Source organism: Nelusetta ayraudi, unplaced genomic scaffold, assembly GCF_046127955.1.
Source record: "Nelusetta ayraudi isolate G7.1 ecotype Tasmania unplaced genomic scaffold, CSIRO-AGI_Nayr_v1 ptg000010l, whole genome shotgun sequence".
Taxonomy (NCBI): Eukaryota; Metazoa; Chordata; class Actinopteri; order Tetraodontiformes; family Monacanthidae; genus Nelusetta; species Nelusetta ayraudi.
The window spans coordinates 1,508,597-1,527,354 of NW_027466060.1; the positions used below are offsets into that span (position 1 = coordinate 1,508,597).

The 18,758-nt window shown below is 45.1% G+C and overlaps 2 protein-coding genes across 4 annotated transcripts in view; one reads left to right on the forward strand and one right to left on the reverse strand.

Moving 5' to 3' along the window:
- ntrk2a (neurotrophic tyrosine kinase, receptor, type 2a) overlaps positions 1-3,034 on the reverse strand; it is a 66,874-nt gene extending 63,840 nt beyond the window's left edge. The window contains exon 1 of one of the 3 annotated variants that reach the window (XM_076019586.1): positions 2,247-3,034. In XM_076019586.1, the coding sequence (XP_075875701.1) occupies positions 2,247-2,500 (254 nt within the window). In that variant the 5' untranslated portion in view covers positions 2,501-3,034. The remainder of the gene's footprint in view (positions 1-2,246) is intronic. The other 2 variants (XM_076019587.1, XM_076019585.1) reach the window with 2 other exon arrangements.
- A 3,809-nt stretch (positions 3,035-6,843) lies between these two features.
- LOC142884014 (solute carrier family 28 member 3-like) lies at positions 6,844-14,659 on the forward strand. Its single transcript, XM_076019406.1, has 17 exons — positions 6,844-6,980; positions 7,299-7,378; positions 7,555-7,646; positions 8,007-8,196; positions 8,984-9,128; positions 9,217-9,330; positions 9,510-9,587; positions 9,683-9,763; positions 9,948-10,028; positions 10,154-10,279; positions 11,143-11,273; positions 11,360-11,528; positions 11,607-11,804; positions 11,974-12,055; positions 12,938-13,036; positions 13,495-13,606; positions 13,696-14,659. Exons 1-17 carry the CDS (start codon positions 6,912-6,914, stop codon positions 13,805-13,807), a joined length of 1,959 nt encoding a protein of 652 aa, XP_075875521.1. The 5' UTR covers positions 6,844-6,911; the 3' UTR covers positions 13,808-14,659.
- The last annotated feature ends 4,099 nt before the right edge of the window (positions 14,660-18,758 follow it).

The window sequence follows — 18,758 nt, forward strand, 5'->3', positions numbered from 1 at the left end:
AAGGGTCCACCGGGAGGGGAACAACGTTTATCAAAACTTTAGGTTTCCGTCTATGGACGTCTCTGAAAAAAAATCCTCTCACACCCAAATGAAAAACAGCCCAGAAGAAAAAAAAAAAACACAGCCCAGCCAACTACTGACAGAAGATTAATACATCAAGGTCAAGGCCGACTTAAAATAAAATAAGAATAACAATCAAAAATCAGCACAATCAAATTAAAGAGAGGATATACACATTACTCACTAATGACCAAAACTCACTCCTGTCAGACTCACTTTACAGCAACAATGTCATTTTTCATCTACGATCACTAATTACACCTTCAGCATCACCAGATAAGTGTCAAGGCAGCCAAAGTCAAAAGGAAGCGGTGTTCCAGAGCAGGATATTAACGGCATCAGCGAGGACTGATAACACATCCATCACAGGTTTGTCCTCAGGCTCCATGAAAGAGGTCACGCTCGTAGTCGGTGTCCAGCACGGGCTGTTTATGGACCCCTCTTTTATTAGCATCCACATCAAATCTCAGATTTCTATCATTAAAAATTATCATTAGATGTTTATTTTGCATTTCGGACTCCAGCGGTCCAACATAATTGATTCTCCTCAGAACTCTAGAGAACAGCGTGTTTAGCCCTATGTTTACAGCATTGCGCAAAAACACTTGACTTAGCTTCAGACTAAAACTGATGCTCTGTTGAACCTTCCAAAACCAGCACCCTGTCTGGGGGCGTTGTTGTTAACCTGAGAGGTGTGTTAGCACCCTTTGTGATGTCAAAATTACTCATTTCAGATTAGCTTGTTGCAGCGCACACTTTCTGAAAACTGGTGCCAGCAGAAGAAATCAAGGATGGTCTTTTCTCATTTCTGGGGCGTTCACGACAAACTACACGTTGCTGGAAAATGTTTGTAAATCGAGCTATGCATTTCAAAACTCAGCATTAGAATCTCATCTTCAGCTTGCCTATTGTGATAAATCCTTCAATTTTATTTGAGGCGGTATTTGCCAAAACAGAAAAATAGCAAACCTCAAACCTCATTAGTCTCAAAGCGTTCAGCCCAACAAAAAAAAAAGACTCTTGCCAGGTCTGGAGGAGGGCAAGTTCAGGGAGCCGTAACATTTCCTTGACTCAGCACGTAAGCTTCAATTCTAAATGTCTACGGCAGAAATGAAACGTCAACACAATGCACAGACAACAGATTTTAGCACCAGCGTTTTCATCATTCAAACCGAGACTGAAATTGTGTGCTGCTTGCAAGCCGACGTCAGCGGAGGGAGAAAAATCTGCGGGTTTAAGTAATTAACGCCGACAGGAGTTGAGATAACCTGCGCCCGCCTGGGTTCTTTCTGCCAAGGTCGTATATCACTAACTCATCCGCTTCGGTCACACCAGGACTCACAGAGACACCGAGGCCTTCACCGCAAGTTATTATCCAGGATGCCCCCCCCGAATGACCTTTAAATCCCAACGCAATTACTTCAAATCAAACGATTTTAACAACATTGCAGTGAGGGAGCAGGAGCTGCAGGATCCCCTCGGGCTAAGATGCAAATAAAACTCCAAAATCTGGAGTGAACCAGTCAAACATACAACTCCATCAAAATGTTGACTGGAGAAATGTCGCCTTCTCCTCTGAGACCAGTGTGTGTGTGTGTGTGTGTGTGTGTGTGTGTGTGTGTGTGTGTGAAATATCTGCTCATAAACGCCATTTGAGGGAAGTGTCTGCGTTAATATTTGGACAGAGGCGTCTGGTACGCCCGTCTCCATCCTCAGAACGCATGTCCCTCCTGACAACATACACACACACACACACACACACACACACACACACACACACACACACACACACAGCGGAGCACAGATTGATCTTTGTCTAATTCTGTGGCGGTTCTGTTCGAGTACTGATACGACCCGTCATGCAAAAACACGTCTTATGCAATATAGGTTAGACATGACGCGCGTCTCAGGCGCAGCGTCATGTCTAATAAAGATGTGATGATTTGCATTGAGTGCAATAAATAAATAAATAAATAAATAAATAAATAAACAAATCACACACAAAAAAGTGATGAGGTTCCGGCTCCCTGCCGGCGGATCGTGGCCGCCGTCACCTCCAGACAGACACAACTCACAGGTTGACATGTGTGACACAACACGGTGGACCGACAGCGAAGCGCCACTCCTCGTCATTTTACATTGAAATTCGGGGGAGGAACAAAAAAAAAAAATAAATTCCCACTCACATTTCGGTGATGTTCTCCATCTCCGCCTCGCTCTGCAAGACGGGGAACGAGTTGATGCCAAACTCCGGGTCCACGCAGGAGATCCTGGTGCTGCTGCAGGAGCAGGTCAACGGACATGCCTCGGTCGACATCCACGGATCCCCCGAACCCACCGTCATCCCGAGCAGCGCCACCCAGCCCAGCCACCGCAGCGACCACCGAGAGCCCATCCCCGGCGAGGAGGGAGCCCCGCTCCCGGCTCCCCAGGCGCTCATCTCGGGTGCCAACTAGAGATCGGAAGGCTCGCCGAACAGCCCCCCCGACCCCCGAACGGCCGTGGCCCGGGTCGGCTGGGATCAGCCGCGGGGTGTCAGTAGATGGATGAGATGGTGGTGAGGAGGGGAGGGCGGTTGGGGAGGAGGGAGGTGGAGGGATGGGGGGGCGAAGTGGGGTGGTGGTGGTGGGGGGGGAAACGAGGCTTAATTAGGAAAATAAAGAATACACGTTCCAGCGAATGAGGTGGACACGCGGAGCGGAGAGCGAGCAGAAAACCATCGGCCGTCACAAGGTGATGACAGTCAGGGGGCAGAAAAAGCGACGAAAGGAAATGAAAAAGGGAAAAACAGGGCGATGCGCGTCCCCCGTCCCCGCGAGTCTCCTCCGGCAGCGGCCGTCAGTCACTCAGTCAAAATCACATCGGCACACTGACGGGTGTGTGTGTGTGCCAAGGAGGATCTCTCTCTCTCTCTCTCTCTCTCTCTCTCTCTCTCTCTCTCTCTCTCCCTCTCTCTCTCTCTCTCTCGCTCTCTCTCTCTCTCTCTCCCTCTCCTGCGCGCCGCTCAACCCTGCTCTCTCTCTCTCGCTCTCCCTCTCTCTTTCTAAATCTTGTCAGTGCGCGCGCCCGTGCGCGCGAGGGGTACGCTTGACGAAGGGTGTGTGTGTGTGTGTGTGTGTGTGTGTGTGTGTGTGTGTGTGTGTGTGTGTGTGTATGTCCGCGCGTTTCACACACATATTTAAGCGGCGATGGCGCAGGCACGTGGAGAGCAGGAGGGTAGAGAGAGGAGTGACGCCAACCTCCCTCACCCACTCTCACCCATCCTCGCCCATATGCTGAGTCCTCACCCACATCCTCAGTCCTACCCCAACTGCTCACCCATCCACATCCTCAGTCCTCACCCAACCTCACCCAACCTCACCCATCCTCACCCACCCTCACCCACATCCTCAATCCTCACCCACCTTATCACCCATCCTCACCCACTCCATCCCACACTCCCCCATCCCTGCCTCCACCATTGCAGGGCTCCTGCAGGTGGGACTTGTCAGGTGCACAGCAGAGGAGTCTCTCTTTTCAAGAAAAGTCCTGCCAGGGTTTTTTTGTTTTTTTACTTTACTTTTTTTTACACGAGTCCCAAAGCCTCGGATGGCTGCGGCCGCCCGACCTTGCCCGTGGAATTTTGAAACAGATGATTGTCCTTGTCTGACAGCAGGAGGCGGGGAGGGTCCGGGAAGGTGAAGGAGGCTTTGGGAGGTTATTATTTCTCCGCAGAGGTGCGACCACCACCCCCCACCCCTGCATCCATCGTGCGCCCTAATCGAGAAACATCATTGGGGGTCATCTGTCAATCAATGGGCCGTCATCATTCCATCCTCACTGTGTTTATGGTCGGCATCGCCGCCAGCACTGTCATTGATGTGTGTGTATTGTTCTTTTGGGAGTGGTGGTGGTGGTGGTGGGGGGGGGTGTCACATGAACATACCTGTGCGCTGTTTAATCACACGCATGAACGTGTTCACCTTGATCGGCCATGTGTTGACGAGGCTCCATCCAGTCTACAGCAGAGACTCACCTTGATGAAAACATCGGGCCATATTTCAACATCTCAATTCATAGTCTGTGATATTTGTTTAGTTTGTGCCCCCCCCCCCCCCCAGCACTAAATATGTATATGTGCCTTCCTGCTGCGTACAGTGAAGCCAACACTTGGATGCTGCTTCTTCCTCCTCCTCCTCCTCCTCGGGTCTTTCACCTTGACGGCGAGCGACAGCATGACAGCACATCTGCCTGCCTGCCTGCCTGCCTGTGAGCACGCAGCGCGCGCACGGCACAGCTGCGAGGACTCCTTCCCCACCTCCTCCCCCTCCTTTTCCCCCTCCCCCAACTCACCTCCTTCCCTCCCCCCTTCCGCCTCCCTCCATCCCTCCCTCTCCTACGTCCTCCCGTCCCCATGTGCGGCTCCAAGCGTGACGTCGATGCTGACGCACAGGCAGCGCCGCTGAATAGAGGGGGGGGGGGGGAGCGTAATTACGGGAGGCCCGGTCTTGTGTCTGAGCAGAATCGCGGCTGCTTCACAATTCCCGGTCCTGAATCCGCTCCAACACGGAGTGGGCGTAGCAATTAAAACATTGTCTCGCGACCATAATCATCTGCCCCAATCATCATCACGACTCTCGGTTCCGCTGGAGACGCAGCGGGAGGAGGTTGCACTGCGCGCCGTGTTTGGCGCTTCTTGACATTTTAAGCATGTAATCACCCCCTTCGGAAGCGTCTGCCTGTCACCCCCAGACAAAGCAAGCGGTCACAGTGTCTGTGTGTGTGTGTGTGTGTGTGTGTGTGTGTGTGTGTGTGTGTGTGTGTGTGTGTGTGTGTGTGTGTGTGTGTGTGTGCTTGTTGTCACAGGTCTCTCTTTCTCTTTCATATTTGCAATTTAACTTGACTAATAATGGCTTCGTTCACATTAGGCGAAACTATTATCACATCCAAATTTAAACATTTACTCGTTTGCATCACACTGATGGACTGACTGCTATATTTTCGGCATCCTGCGCGAAGCACCGCCTGGAAAATGAAGACCCAGAGAGTTTAAACACAGCCATAAAGTGTAAACTGTGATCAGATCAATCGATTGAGAAGAGAAAAAAAGATACAGCTTTAAATTCAGCGATCTTGTCCCCGTCAATAAAATGTTCTGTATCCACTGCCAGATGTTTTCCGTAAATCCTGCTGAGGTAAAGATCTCTTCTTAAAGTGCAAACTCAGTGTAGCGAGGTCTTCTGCTGAAATCCCTCCAAGGTCACCTTTTAATGGAGCGCATCGTCTCTTATCAGCAGCAATTTTAGCCTCAGGCCCGACTACAAAGAACTCTTGATGAAAACATTTTTTTTTTTTTTGTCGGTTTATACCTCAAACACATGGCATGATAAATGAGTGACTGTGTATCCTGTTTGACCAAATCTATCACACATGCACACACACGCACACACACACACACACACACACACACACACACACACACACACACACACACACACACACCAACAGGTTTTATGTTTCACATAAAAATAATTAAACACAAAAGAACACGTCTGTAAATCTATCCGTCAATCCATCATCCATCTAATTGATTCCCAAGTCTAGGTTCTTCCAACTACCTCCTCTCTCTCTCTAAGACACACACACACACACACACACACACACACACACACACACACACACACACACACACACACACACACACACCTGTTGGGTGCTTGTTTTTGCTTTGAGGTGAAAAAAAAATCTTTTGTCTTGTTTTGGTGTAAGAAATGTGCACGTGTTGGACTTGCCTTGATGTTTTTGTCCTGAGCCTTAATTGCTGTAACATGTTATTCAAACATCAAAGTGGATATTAGATCGTTTCTCAATGGACCGGCACATGTGTGCCGTGGAAAGAACTGGCTTTGAATGGAATTCTACTTTCCGACCCCTCAAGAAGTAAGTTTTAGGGATGTTTTTTTTTTCTTTTTACTCCTTTTCAAAGAGCTGTTAAGAATTTGTTGAATAGTGGAATGTAATCTTTGCAGAGTATTTATCATTATTAAGCTTTTACTATGTAATTGCAGGACATTTTCAGCTCAGGTTCCCTCAGCTCAGGAGCTGTTATGTTCATAGGAAATTAGTACTCTACTGCTCTCTAGTGGCTGCTTGGAAAAATCCGATTGGCCTTCTTATTTTCTTTTCCGGACAAAACTCAACAGCAAGGCCAAACCATTAGAAAAAAAAAAGTTCATTCATTTTCCATACCCGCTTAGTCCCGAGCTCAGGGTCACGGGGCTCTGCTGGAGCCTCTCCCAGCTGTCTTAGGGCGAAGGCAGGGTGACACCCTGAACAAGTCGCCAGTTCATCGCAGGGCCACATAGAAACAGACAACCATTCACACTCACATGCACACCTACGGACAATTTAGAGTGTTCAATTGACCTCACATGCATGTTTTTGGAGTGTGGGAGGAAGCCGGAGAACCCGGAGAGAACCCACGCAGACACAGGGAGAACATGCAAACTCCACACAGAAAGGTCCCAGGTCCGGGCCCCGGAATCGAACCCACGACCTTCTTGCTGTGAGGCGAAAAATAAATAAATAATAAAAAAAAATAAATTAAAAAAAAGTTTTTTTGTGAATTTCTATAACAAAGAAAAAAAGATAAAACATTTGTTTGTGTGTGTGTGTGTGTGTCTGTGTGTGTGATGTACTTACCTAGTTAAGCAAATAAGAAAAATTGCCGCCAGGTATTAGGATGAACTGTGACTACTCGTGTGACTCCTTCAGCACACAGGAGAGGGGGGGTAAGGGGAGGGAGCAAAGTGAAGGTGTGTTCAATATAAGACTCAAGGCAGGTGAGACCAGCCGACACCCAAACAGGAAAAATGGAGTTGAATGAAAGACAGAGGACGACGCAGAAGAGTGGCCAAGACAACGACGCCTTTGTGTTCGAGGTAAGCTGAACTGAATTCAGTCAAGACTGGCTTTGCAAAGCAATGCTTATGCATATGTGGCGCTATTTGTCAAAGCTCAATGACATGTCAATGGCAGCCCCCAACATGGGGAGGATTTTCAAAGAACATTTTTTGAAAAATGTCTTTCTGCAAATACACTTTGACAGCAAACCGTCCCAGTTTAGCATTTGAAAACAAGATATCTTCGAAATGAACAGAAGATAGATGTTCTTCTAATGTGTCAGTGCTGTGTGTGTGTGTGTGTGTGTGTGTGTGTGTGTGTGTGTGTGTGTGTGTGTGTGTGTGTGTGTGTGTCAGGAGGATCACATGTACTTTGATACAAACAGCACTGCGGAAGAGGATGAAAAACACAAAGAGGACGATTTCCAATTCAAGAGGTTGAAATTATCTTTTTTTTTTTTTTTTTTTTTACAGTGCACACACACCCTTTCCCCTGCCCCCCCCTCCCCCCCAAAAAAAACAGAACAAATTACATCTGAGTTTTACAGTCTTCTACATTGTCTGCTTGTCTGTGTGATGTGAGACTTTACGCCACTTTCCTTCATTGCTGCAGTTTCCTCATTGAGAAAACTGAGGACTTTCAGAAGTTTTTGGCGCGGCACCGACGCCGGATCAGACTGATTGCCTGTCTTGTCTTAGCAGCAGGTAAATGGGGAGAGGAGTTGCAGTTTGCAGAACAATCAAATAAAGGTGTATCTCAACATTTGGTGGGGGGGGAAACATAGTTTGAATGTGTTATAAAGCAAATAATCCTGACTGGTTTGCTCAAGCAATTTTGTTTGTTGAGTAACCTTGGAACAGTGTGTTTGTGAGTGCATGTTAAAAAACCAAAAAGAAGGGCAGAGTTGACTTCACTCTAAATATCCCCCAAGAGATTACAAACTGATTTTGTTTTTAGTCCGAAACTATTGTGGTCCGTATTTTTTAGAAAGATACAATTCTCAAAATAATAATGAAAATGTTAATGTTTCAATGTTTCTTTTTTTTCCCAATTCAATATTTTAGGGGCTATTGCACTCGTGATAGCAGCATGCGTCCTAAACTTCAAACGGGCGGTTGGGCTCCTGGTCATTGCGTGTTCTGCTGTGTTTTTCCTGATCTGGGATGGAATAATGGAACGTTATGGCGAACAGATGTGGGATGGGATGTATCCAATCAGGCACTTCTTCAGCAGCAACTGGTATTGGATGAAATGGTGAGAAACGTTGATTGCACGTAACGTTTTACAAGCCTTACAACCTCTGAAGAGTCTCTATTTGTATTTTGACCTACAGGTTAATCAATGAGAAAATCTGCTTGGTTTCTACTGGAAAACCAAGCATCCAACACAGAAAGAAATATCCAGTATAACAACAAACATTCAGTTCGGTGTTCATTGAGTTGTGTGCACGGCACCCATGTATTTACCTTCATTCATATCCAAGAATATCTCAATTGGCGAAGGGCAGGTTTTTTGTATTTAATTCGGACTTGCTGGCCGGTCCTGTTTGGCTGTGACTGCAGCAACTGCGCTAATCTCTTTAGCAGCAGCCAGGCTCACTGTTGCCTCCTCTATTTTTGTCGTTAGTCCTCCTCTGGGTCTTTAAGGGCATCTTGAAACAGTTGGTTTCTGGGATCGTCACAGCTAAAAAGGGAACTGATTGCTTTCAGAATGACTGAAAACATGTTGGAGTGGCGGTTCACAAGACGGAAGAGTGAGACGTCAGAGTTAAATTTACGGAACCCAAAGATTCCAACGACCAATACAAGCCAACATTTTGGTGCGACCCTTGTCCTGGGTATATTTATAAATCTGTTTCTGCAAATCATAACTCAATCTGAGGAAATGGAGTGGCAATACTTATTCTGTTTCAAATGTTGTCAACAGGGTGTCCAAATTGCTTTGAATTTGAGAGAATTTCAGATGGGTCCGTACGCTCCTCCGCTGTGTCCTCCTTCTCTCACCTGATGAATTTTTGTCCTATTCTCCACTCTGCGTCTAGGGTTGTAAACGGTGGCATCCTGGCATTCGTGGTGATGTGGTTTGCTCTGGACACAGCCCAGCGGGGCATCAGCCAGGTTGTGTCTTTCTTCGGCCTGATCATGTTGGTCGTGTTGATGCACCTGTTTTCCAAACACCCATTCCAGGTACGACATTCCACCCCGACCGCCGTCGTCCACACGCCAAACGCCTTCCCCCTCGCGCCACCTTAACATCTTCTGTTTTTTCACGCAGTGGTCTTGGAAATGTTTGATGTGGGGGATCGGAATCCAGTATCTCATGGCCCTGATCACACTCAGGACCCATGTTGGTGTCTGCGCACTGCAGTGGTTGGGAGATCAAGTAGAGGTACATCTTGTTGAGTTGACCATATCGTGAATAGCCAATGCTAACATGCTAACGTGTTTGCTGAAAAACACCCTCGTGTCGCTCACAAATTTGTCATTGATTGTCATTTGACATTAAACATTCGTAATCCTCAATGTTTTTTTATGTTTATGATGATAATATTTATTTCTTCTGTACAGACTTTCATGTCCTACACAGATACTGGCTCCATATTTGTATTTGGATCCAAATATACAGATCACCCATTTGCCTTCAGGGTATGACAAATACCATTGACACATGATGATGATGATGATGATGATGATGATGATGATGATGATGATAATGACGATGACTTTTGACTTCCCTCCAGGCGATGCCCATCATAGTCTTTTTGAGCTCTGTCTTATCCATCCTCTTTTACATTGGCTTCATGCCATGGCTGATATGTAAGGTGAGGATGTGCAGGTAAAATTTACATTTATATAGATTTTTTTTCACACTTTTACCCCTTTTAAAAAAGAGTGTAAGGGCTGAACACACTAGATCTAACCCTGGCACTGTCACATAGTGAATATGTTGACCTGTTGCCGTTCACTCTCAAGGTGGAGACTGTTATTTTTATTTTTTATTTTTAGCTTGGCTTCATATTGGAGGTTACCATGGGAACTTCTCCCACAGAGTCGGTTGTTGCAGCCGGGTGCGTGTTCCTGGGACAGGTACTGTATTTGAAGGGCAACAAGTCTATTGCTGATTTATTATTATTATTATTATTATTATTGTTCATGATGTATTTCATCATTCAAAACTGAAGCCAGCCTGTGCACTTCTCTCCCTCCTCCAGACAGACTCGCTTCTCTTGATCCGTCCATACATCAGCAAGCTGACGCTCTCCGAGATCCATGCTGTGATGACAGCAGGTTTGGCCGGAATCTCTGGAACCATGATGGGAGTCTACATCTCCTTTGGGGTGAGGGTGATGAGGAGGGGAGTTGAGGAGGGCCGTCGGTACACCATGCTGTCCTTTGTCAGCTGACTGGCCCCTCAAACCACCAGGAAGAACACAGGAATCAGAATCAGAAACATGTTTTTTGCCAAGTAGGTTTTATTTGCTTTGGTGTGGTTGGCGCTTGAAAAACAACAACAATATATTTTTTTTTTAAAAAAAAGAACAGCTAGCTATACTATATGTATAAAAATATTTTAAAAAAATATGTGTGCAGGAAAGATACAAAAAAGATAAAAACAAAGTTTCCAACTGGAAGCTGTCAGATTCAGATTTAGGTTCAGATTAAGATACACTTTAATTGTCACTTAGATGCACATGTGAAAAATTTATGCATGGAAGGTCCAATACAATAAAAAAAAAAAAAAAATTCAATTGGAAATACATGATAAAAACCTAAGAAACATGACCTAAAAATGCTGAAGATAATAACAGTAAAAAATTAAATAAATAATAAAACAAAGTGCAAGATGCAGAGAGTTATTGCACCTTACATGACATCACACTCATAAAGGTTTAACATTACAAAATAAGGGGGGGGAGGGGGGGGAAGAAACTGATTTGTGTCATCAAATAAGCAAAAGCTGGCAGAAAAAATTTTGTAGCAATTTGGAAAAAGAAATCTTTATTTAAAACGTCGGAAATTCATGAATGTGATCTGCAGAACTTAACGGATTCAAAATAAAAGGTCATGGCCATTTGCGATTCAGTGTGTCCAAGTGCTAGGTGGCGCTCTGCCCCTCTCAGGGCGAGTTTGGGATCTTACTGTGCATCACTTGCCACATGAAGAGAGCCGTCAGACAGAGTCAGTTCTCCTCTGTTCCCAGGTAAAGGCATCGCACCTACTGACCGCGTCAGTGATGACGGCTCCGTCCTCTTTGGCCATCGCCAAAGCATTCTGGCCCGAGACGGAGACCTCCAAGTTAAAGGACCGCGCTGAGCTGGGCGTTGACCACGAGTAAGGATGGACACACACTTGATATTTGTCCTCGCCGCTGAGGTGATAGCTCTGCTGTCCAACCAGCGGACACTCGTTCTCCTCAGGAACTGTACCAATGTGTTAGAGGCGGCCTCCAAAGGTGCAGCTTCCTCTGTTGGTTTAATTTCGGCCACCATTGTGAACATCATCTCCTTCCTGGCGCTGCTGACCTTTTTCAACGCCGTCCTCTCCTGGCTGGGAGGAATGTTTGGCTATCCAGAGCTCAGCTTTGCGGTATGACGTCACACCGCGCACTCGGAAAAACCTCCCCACCGGAACCTGTTTCACATATATCACGTCTCTCTTTTTCAGGTGGTCTCCTCCTATGTGCTCATGCCACTGGCCTACATGATGGGGGTGTCCTGGGAGGACAGCTTCCTCGTTGCCGAGCTGCTTGGCTTGAAGACTTTTCTCAATGAGTTTGTGGCTTATCAGAGGCTGGCCGAGTACATAAAGAGGCGGGAAGCGGGGGGACCGCTGTATGTGAACAACATAAAGCAATACATGTCTGTGAGTCAAGGTCTTCATTTCAGGACCACTATTTTTTTTTTGTTTCAAATAAATGAAGGCAAGGTTAATTGCTGAATTATTTGCATCTGAATGTCCAAGAGCTTGGAGTTTCTGTGACTTTTATCAGTCTTATTGTGATTTCTTCTCCCCCAAAATGTTGAAACTGAAGGTCTATGCTGAAACCATTGTCACCTACGCTCTGTGTGGATTTAGCAACTTTGCTTCCCTGGGGACAGCAATGGGAGCGATGAGTAAGTGCCGCACCTAAACATTGCTGACAAACAACAGAATGTTAACTGTTTTAAAAAGCTCCTGATTTTGCAATTTTTTAAAAACTCCTTTAATTATTAATTTCTGTCTCATGATGTATGAACTAGGGCCGTCAGTCGATTAAAATTTCTTTATTGCGATTAATCGTTAACTCACGATTAACCGCAAATTAAGTGCTTTTTTTTTTTTTTTTTTACCCTGCTCTATATGTAACTTAACAAAATATTTATTGTGTTTCTCATACTCTATGAAAAAGGTTTTATTTTTATTTTCATTGGAACATTCCAAAACAATTCCATAATTAAACTGTCCAGATACTCTCCAAAAAAAAAAAAAAAACCCCTCAAACTTTAGGGTATTCCCAAGCCAATGCTCCTAACGATTAAAGTTTACAAATAAACCAAAGGTTCTATCAATAGTTGAAGATGCTGACAGAAAAGCCACTGGCAGCACTCGCACCAGTGCTGTAAGCTTCCTTGAACATACATGTAAACATGTGACTAACTGCACAGTAAATGACAGAAACCTGTTTTTAAATACGCATACAAAAGACTTCCCGTACTCCTGTCTGGTATGTGTCTCTACATGTCAAAAGACAACTGACCATGCATGTGACAAAACAAAACTCTGTCAGAGCTGAATATTTCAAATTCAAATTTTACGAGATATTGTAAAAAATAAGAAAAAAAAAAAAAAAAAGAAGAAATTATGTATCTTGGTTGGTTAATGCATCTTTCATTAAAAAACCCTGGATAATTCTATTTAATTTGAAGTTCAGAAAGTCATACGATGCTTAACGTGCTATTGCTGTTGAGGTTTTTCCCGTGTTCCTCCTTCCTCACACATGTTTGCTGCGTTTCCAGCGGCCATCGCCCCAGACAGACGGGCCGACATCGCAAACTGTGGCATCAGGGCTCTGGTTGCAGCCAGCGTCGCCTGCTTCATGACAGCTTGCATTGCAGGTGACTGCGTCCTCCCCTTGGCCCCTCCCTGCGCTGATGAGAGGCAAAATCCAGAAGAATTAGGTTTCCCGCACAGGATATTAATCACAATATTCGGAACACATTTCTATGAATATTCAAAGCCGTATGTCATATTAATAGCTAAGACCACTGTAAGGTGGCGGAATATTCATGCTGTCATTTTCACTGAGTTATTTTTATCTTGATCTTTCTGCCCACAACGGAAATCATGGATCATCTGAAACCTTTAAATTGGCTCACTTTGCTTTTCTGCTTTAATCACAAATTGTATTTTACTGTTTAAAATCTATTTTTGTGTGTGTGTGTGTGTGTGTTTTTAAATCTAACATCTAACATGATTTGCAGAACTTCCAAAACAGCTGCCAGACAGACACACACACACACAAACACTGCATATTGTCATGTTCAGCGCCGTTTGTCGTTTCCCATTGATCCAGGCACGCTGTACGTCCCCGAGGTTTTCTGCCCGGAATTCCTCAACGAACAGCTTGCAAACGTCACCGTGGGCGGCGACTCACAGCTCTCCTGCTGCGCGCAGCTGTTTTCAAGGTGACGGCGGTGCGAGCGGTGTGTGCAGAGGGGACGAGGGCCACGCTCATCACACTAACGGGCCGACTGCCGTTCCCATTTCTCCTCAGTGTGACTGTTTATGACAAGTGGAACGCAACCATGACAGGAGGATTCAGCCAGAAGAGCCTGGACTACTGCTGCACACTGACGACCCCGACAAACTTCAACTGCAGCCTTTGATCACCACGAGAAGGAAGTGTGTGTGCGTGTGCGTGTGTGTGTGTGTGTGTTGGCTTTAAAAAAAATATTTAAACAACGGATTTTATGTCATTTCATATTTCATATTTCCATGTCTTCTGGAAGAGAGGTCCACCATTTCAAAGAAGAACTTAAGCTCTTGGACTTTTCTATTTATTTTAAACCTCTCCAGAATGAACCAACAATGACAACAATTGTCCTTCTGAATGATATATAACTTATTTTGACTTCGACTTTACACCAATGCCAGTGTATTTCAAGGTGCTTTGTATGACCCGTGTCTGGGATTGGTGGCTTTGTTCTGCCATGACCTCTTGACGTGTGACTTTACTCCAGGGCCTGATTGGTGCAGGAACACACACACTTGTTGGTTGTTTAGCAGTATTCCGAGGAAGAGGCGCTAGAAAGGCCCGGCTCCAGACGCCGTCAGGAGGCTCCTTCAGCACCTGGTGCTGCTCTCGTTTTTTAGCCTAGCTGGTGATTGGAGGCACCTGCCTAGTTTTGCATACCTTGGAGGACAGCTTAGTCGGGGCCGGGCACTGGTTGGTCTTGTTTTCTTACTGAATACATAGTTTCCGTTCTTAGAAACACTATTTTCAGAGCTTACAGGCATGCATATATATATATATATATTAATATTTAACACCAGACAGAGAAAGTCAGGCATTAACTTACTTTTTCATGACTTGGTTTTTGTGCTCTATATTTGCTGTTTTGTATCAGTTTTGCTCCTGTACTTGTAATGTTTTCAAGCCTCCTTTTTGTGTACTTCAAACCAATAAATAACTTAATAACTTTTTGACCATACCTTTAAAATCAGTCTTGCATTCTATTCCATCAGCCTTGCAACATATTTCCAAATTAAGACAGACAGTGAGATATTTGCCTTTCTTATAAATCTCGAGATACAATAATAAAGCATTAAAACAATTAAAAAAAAAATATATATATATATATATATATATATATATATATATATATATATATATATATATATGTGTGTGTGTGTGTGTGTGTTTTTTGGACTGAGCAAAAACCCTGCCGGCCTCAACAGAATCATTCTCAGCGTCATCTCCTACTTGGCCACTTGGTGTCACTGATGTCTTTTCTTCTTCTTTGACACTGCGACTCCATGAAAGGCAACATAGCTCAAGCTCTCTCCCTTTTCTTTTCTTTTTTTTCTCTCTTGGCAGGCCTCTTGGATTGAGGGAGGGGTGGGGGTAAGAGAATCTGCATGTGTGAGACGAGCGCGGCATGTCAGAGATGGCAAATGACAGTCTCCTCATTAAGTCTGCGGCGAGCGAAAGGTCAGATGGCTCCGATGTCAGGCAGAAGGAGGTATGTTCATATGTGTGAACCTCACACACCCACAGAGAGGGAACATTAGATTCAGCCATCAGATGCTACCATGGCAAGCACTCCCGGGGCCTAGCGTTTCCGTGTGGGTCGCCTTGAAGGAGAGGGAAAAAAAAAAAATTGGATTTTTTTTTTTTTTTTTTGCTGCATGTTCTTTTTTTCTCCTTTCACAATTTGCAACAAGGTCACCGAGAAGTAAGCAACATAATGGTGCAGTTCAATCAGAAGGTCAGAGACGGCGAGGAGCTGAGGAGACTTGGAGTCTCGGCTCTCAGTGATGAGATCTGACAAATAGTAACAAAGAGGCCGTATTTCTGAAACATTTTCTCATTGTATCATCTCAAGTGAAAACAAATCGTTCGACGACGTCACACTTTCAAGGTTGCAAAAATAATTCAGTTGGAGGAAAAGCTTTTAAAAGATGTCGACCACAACAAGGAGGCGTCTTCTAGAAAATGCAAAAAATAAATATCAGCCTGATTTGTGTACTCTGTGCGCGTGTGTGTGCGCACGCATATGTGTGTTGGTGTGCGACTGATTGGCGACTTAAATTATTGACCACATGACAGTAATGGTCCTCAGAACATATTCTGTCTGCCATTAGGATCATAATTTAGAAAGAGTGCATTTTCTATGCACTGAAAAAAGACACTTTATGCAACAGCTTTGCATAAAATCCAGTTTATTATGTTAGAATAGAAGATCAAGGAAGGAAGGAAATAAAGAAAGACAGAAAGAATAAATTATTTGGTTCCTCCTTGTACATTTCAGGGATCTTTCAGAACTAATTTAAATTGTCCTTTGCTTTATCTTTGTAATTCTCCCTGCAGCACGGGAAGGTTAGCTCGATGATAAAAGGAAGGGAAAAAAGGGGGGAAGGTGGACCAAGTAAACATAACAAACTCTGTGCAGAATTAGATGGACGCACGCAAGGAGGCGAAGGCTGGTGAGGGGGTGCGAGGGGAGATATTGGATTGCAATGTAGCACCACTCCAACCAAGGAAGAGGGTGATGAAGAGGAGGATGGGACGAGCTGAAGGGGCCACATGAAAGTAGGCTGGAGAAGGGTAGAAAACCAATTGAGAGAAACTGGATTGTTTGGGCCGACTAAAGAAAGAGGAGCTCTTAGAAAAATGATTACAAAAGAGAAAGAGGGGCAGAGGGACGGAGGAAGGAAAGGAGGAAGAGAGGGGGCGAAAGGAGGATTGTATCGAAGCACCGCCGATAGAGGGATGGATGGACAGATGGATGGATGGCTATATGGATGCTCCATTTCTTGTCCCTCTCTTTCTCACACACACACACACACACACACACACACACACACACACACAGATGAATTCACTTGAGGCCTGGCAGGGGGTCTGGCTCGGACAGAGAGGAACACATGCTGGGATCAGAGCAGCAGTGTGTGTGATTCACATTTCCCTCTCGCTGTCTGTCTCTCAATCTCTCGGCGCCCTGCACTCTTTTATTGCCCGACGGGCCGCTCCTGCTCCCTCCGCAGTGTCTGTCCGTTTCAAATGGACTCACGGGAGGACTCTCAGCCTTCAGGGCTCTTTTAGATATTTGGGATTTTATGGATCGCCCGCTCCTCCTCGCCCTCGTTCCGCCTCCCCGTCCACTTTCCTGCTTTATTTCACTTTCGCTCGCTGGATACCAAGCTCCTCGTTACTCTAATTTACCCAGCGCGCTGCTCCCCTAATGGCCTTGGGGGCTCGGAGAATATCAAGTGCTGGTTAATTTTTTCTTTAATTCTGCTCATGCTTTATGTCCATGCCCTCCATCCGCCTGTCCGTCCGTCTGTCCTCCCTTTCCATTCAGAACCCATTTAGAGTCCCTCCACCAACAACTACTAAAAAAGAGAGTTTATTTCAGCGGAGGAGGCGGGCGGATGCGAGTTTTAAAAGCATATCAAAGCGTCACGGCTAGTCCCTCAATTTCATGCGGCCTGTTGTTCACGGCACACGGCAACTGTTTGTGTTTTGCTGTTGTGCATGCTCTCCTCTGAATGTGCACTTATTTAACCCTATCGTGGGCCAAATTAGACAAATCTCCATGGCGACCGAGGCAACAGCGAGCATGTGGAGGACCCTTGAGGATGCATTAGGACCTTCTTGCAACGAGTGGATGCATCTTAGCTGTAAGCTAAACTGTACCTCAGACTGGCCAAGGTAGAGTTCATCAAATTAGCCGGGAATTGCTATGCAAATACATGGAGAGTAACTGAAATTTAAGATTCTGCGCAAGAAATTAAGTTTTTTTTTTTGTTGAGTCGTTGTTCTGCTGAAGGCATGACAAAAAGTGGTTTGTTTCTCTTCATTATTTAAATTGTTAAAAAAGAGAAGAAGCGAATAACTTTGCACATACTGTAAAATGAAACTCGAAATTACTCAGGGAAAAAGAGAACAAAAGGACCAGCTGAAGTAGCCTCGTGGCTATTATGTAGCTCGAGCAGGACAATGCAAGCAGTAGCTGAAGTGGTCCTTTTGACAGCAATTGTCAGCACTACCTTCTTTCAGAAAGAATGGACGTTAAATTGAATTTGATTTCATAAGGTGCTTTCATTTTTTTTTTAAAATAACAATAGATATCTAATTGTGGTTTTGTTTGAGCCATCCAGAGACCTGTGCAGGGTCAGAGGAGCTGGAGGAGACGTAGTAACGTCACATGGAAGGACATGAAGGAGCTGCGCTATTTGGTAGTTTTGTTTTTGTTTTTTGTCCTTTTAGAAAAATGCAGGAATTTTGTAATGTGTAAAAGGAAGCAAAGAAACCACAGAAAAACACATCATGACCAGGGAGGGGCAAAATGCTTCAGAGGACGAAAGATCAGCAAAGTGTGTGCACATAAAAACGTGCTGCTTGCATTGGTGCATTTGTTTGAAATAGTTTAGTTTAGTTTAGTTTAGAGCTGATCAAGTGACCAGTGGTGGGAATCAACCGTCAACATCCCAAACTATGTTCCCTCCGCCTTTTCCGACCCCTTCACAGGAGAAGTAAGAAGAACTTCCTCAGTGTATCCTCTAACGCAGGGTGAATTATCGATGTTAGGTTTAAATTGCCCAACGTGAAGGGGAGCTCAATCATGTACAATTAGCCGTCGCTGGCGCCAGGAGGAAAACAAACAAAGTCTCGGGGCAAGACATCGGCAAGTGCGTGATGCCGCATTCTAATGGCGGAGCACGCATGTAAATAAGGGCACCCAAATGAATGAGCGGTTTTGATTATTTGTGTAACACCCCCCCCCCCAATGCCTCCTCCCAAACACTTCAGTGGGTAACACTTTGCCGTTTGTCCAAGAACGCACGTGAGGCTTTGCGCATGAGCTTGCAAGCTAGCGACAGGGTGCGAAAACTACTTTTGGCTCCGAGAAACACCAAAAGCCGGAGGCAGAGTGAGGTGGGAGCATTAGCACCTCGGTGTTGCTGAATGGACAGGCCGCGTTCTTAAGGAGAAATCTTCAACAACAGAGTTATGCTGTGGGAGAAAACTTCATCATTTGGTTTTAGTCGAGCTGCTGCCTCGTCTTCCTTTCACTCTGTAAATATAAAATGGCTGTTTGCCAAAGACTAGGG

What these genes read in the sequence shown, in the direction of transcription:
- LOC142884014 (XM_076019406.1), top strand. Translation starts at nt 6,912, where the DNA reads ATGGAGTTGAATGAAAGACAGAGGACGACGCAGAAGAGTGGCCAAGAC. An exon ending in AACTGGTATTGGATGAAATG is followed by an intron (nt 8,197 to 8,983) that starts GTGAGAAACGTT and finishes CTCTGCGTCTAG; the next exon opens with GGTTGTAAACGGTGGCATCC. An exon ending in TGCCATGGCTGATATGTAAG is followed by an intron (nt 9,764 to 9,947) that starts GTGAGGATGTGC and finishes TTTTATTTTTAG; the next exon opens with CTTGGCTTCATATTGGAGGT.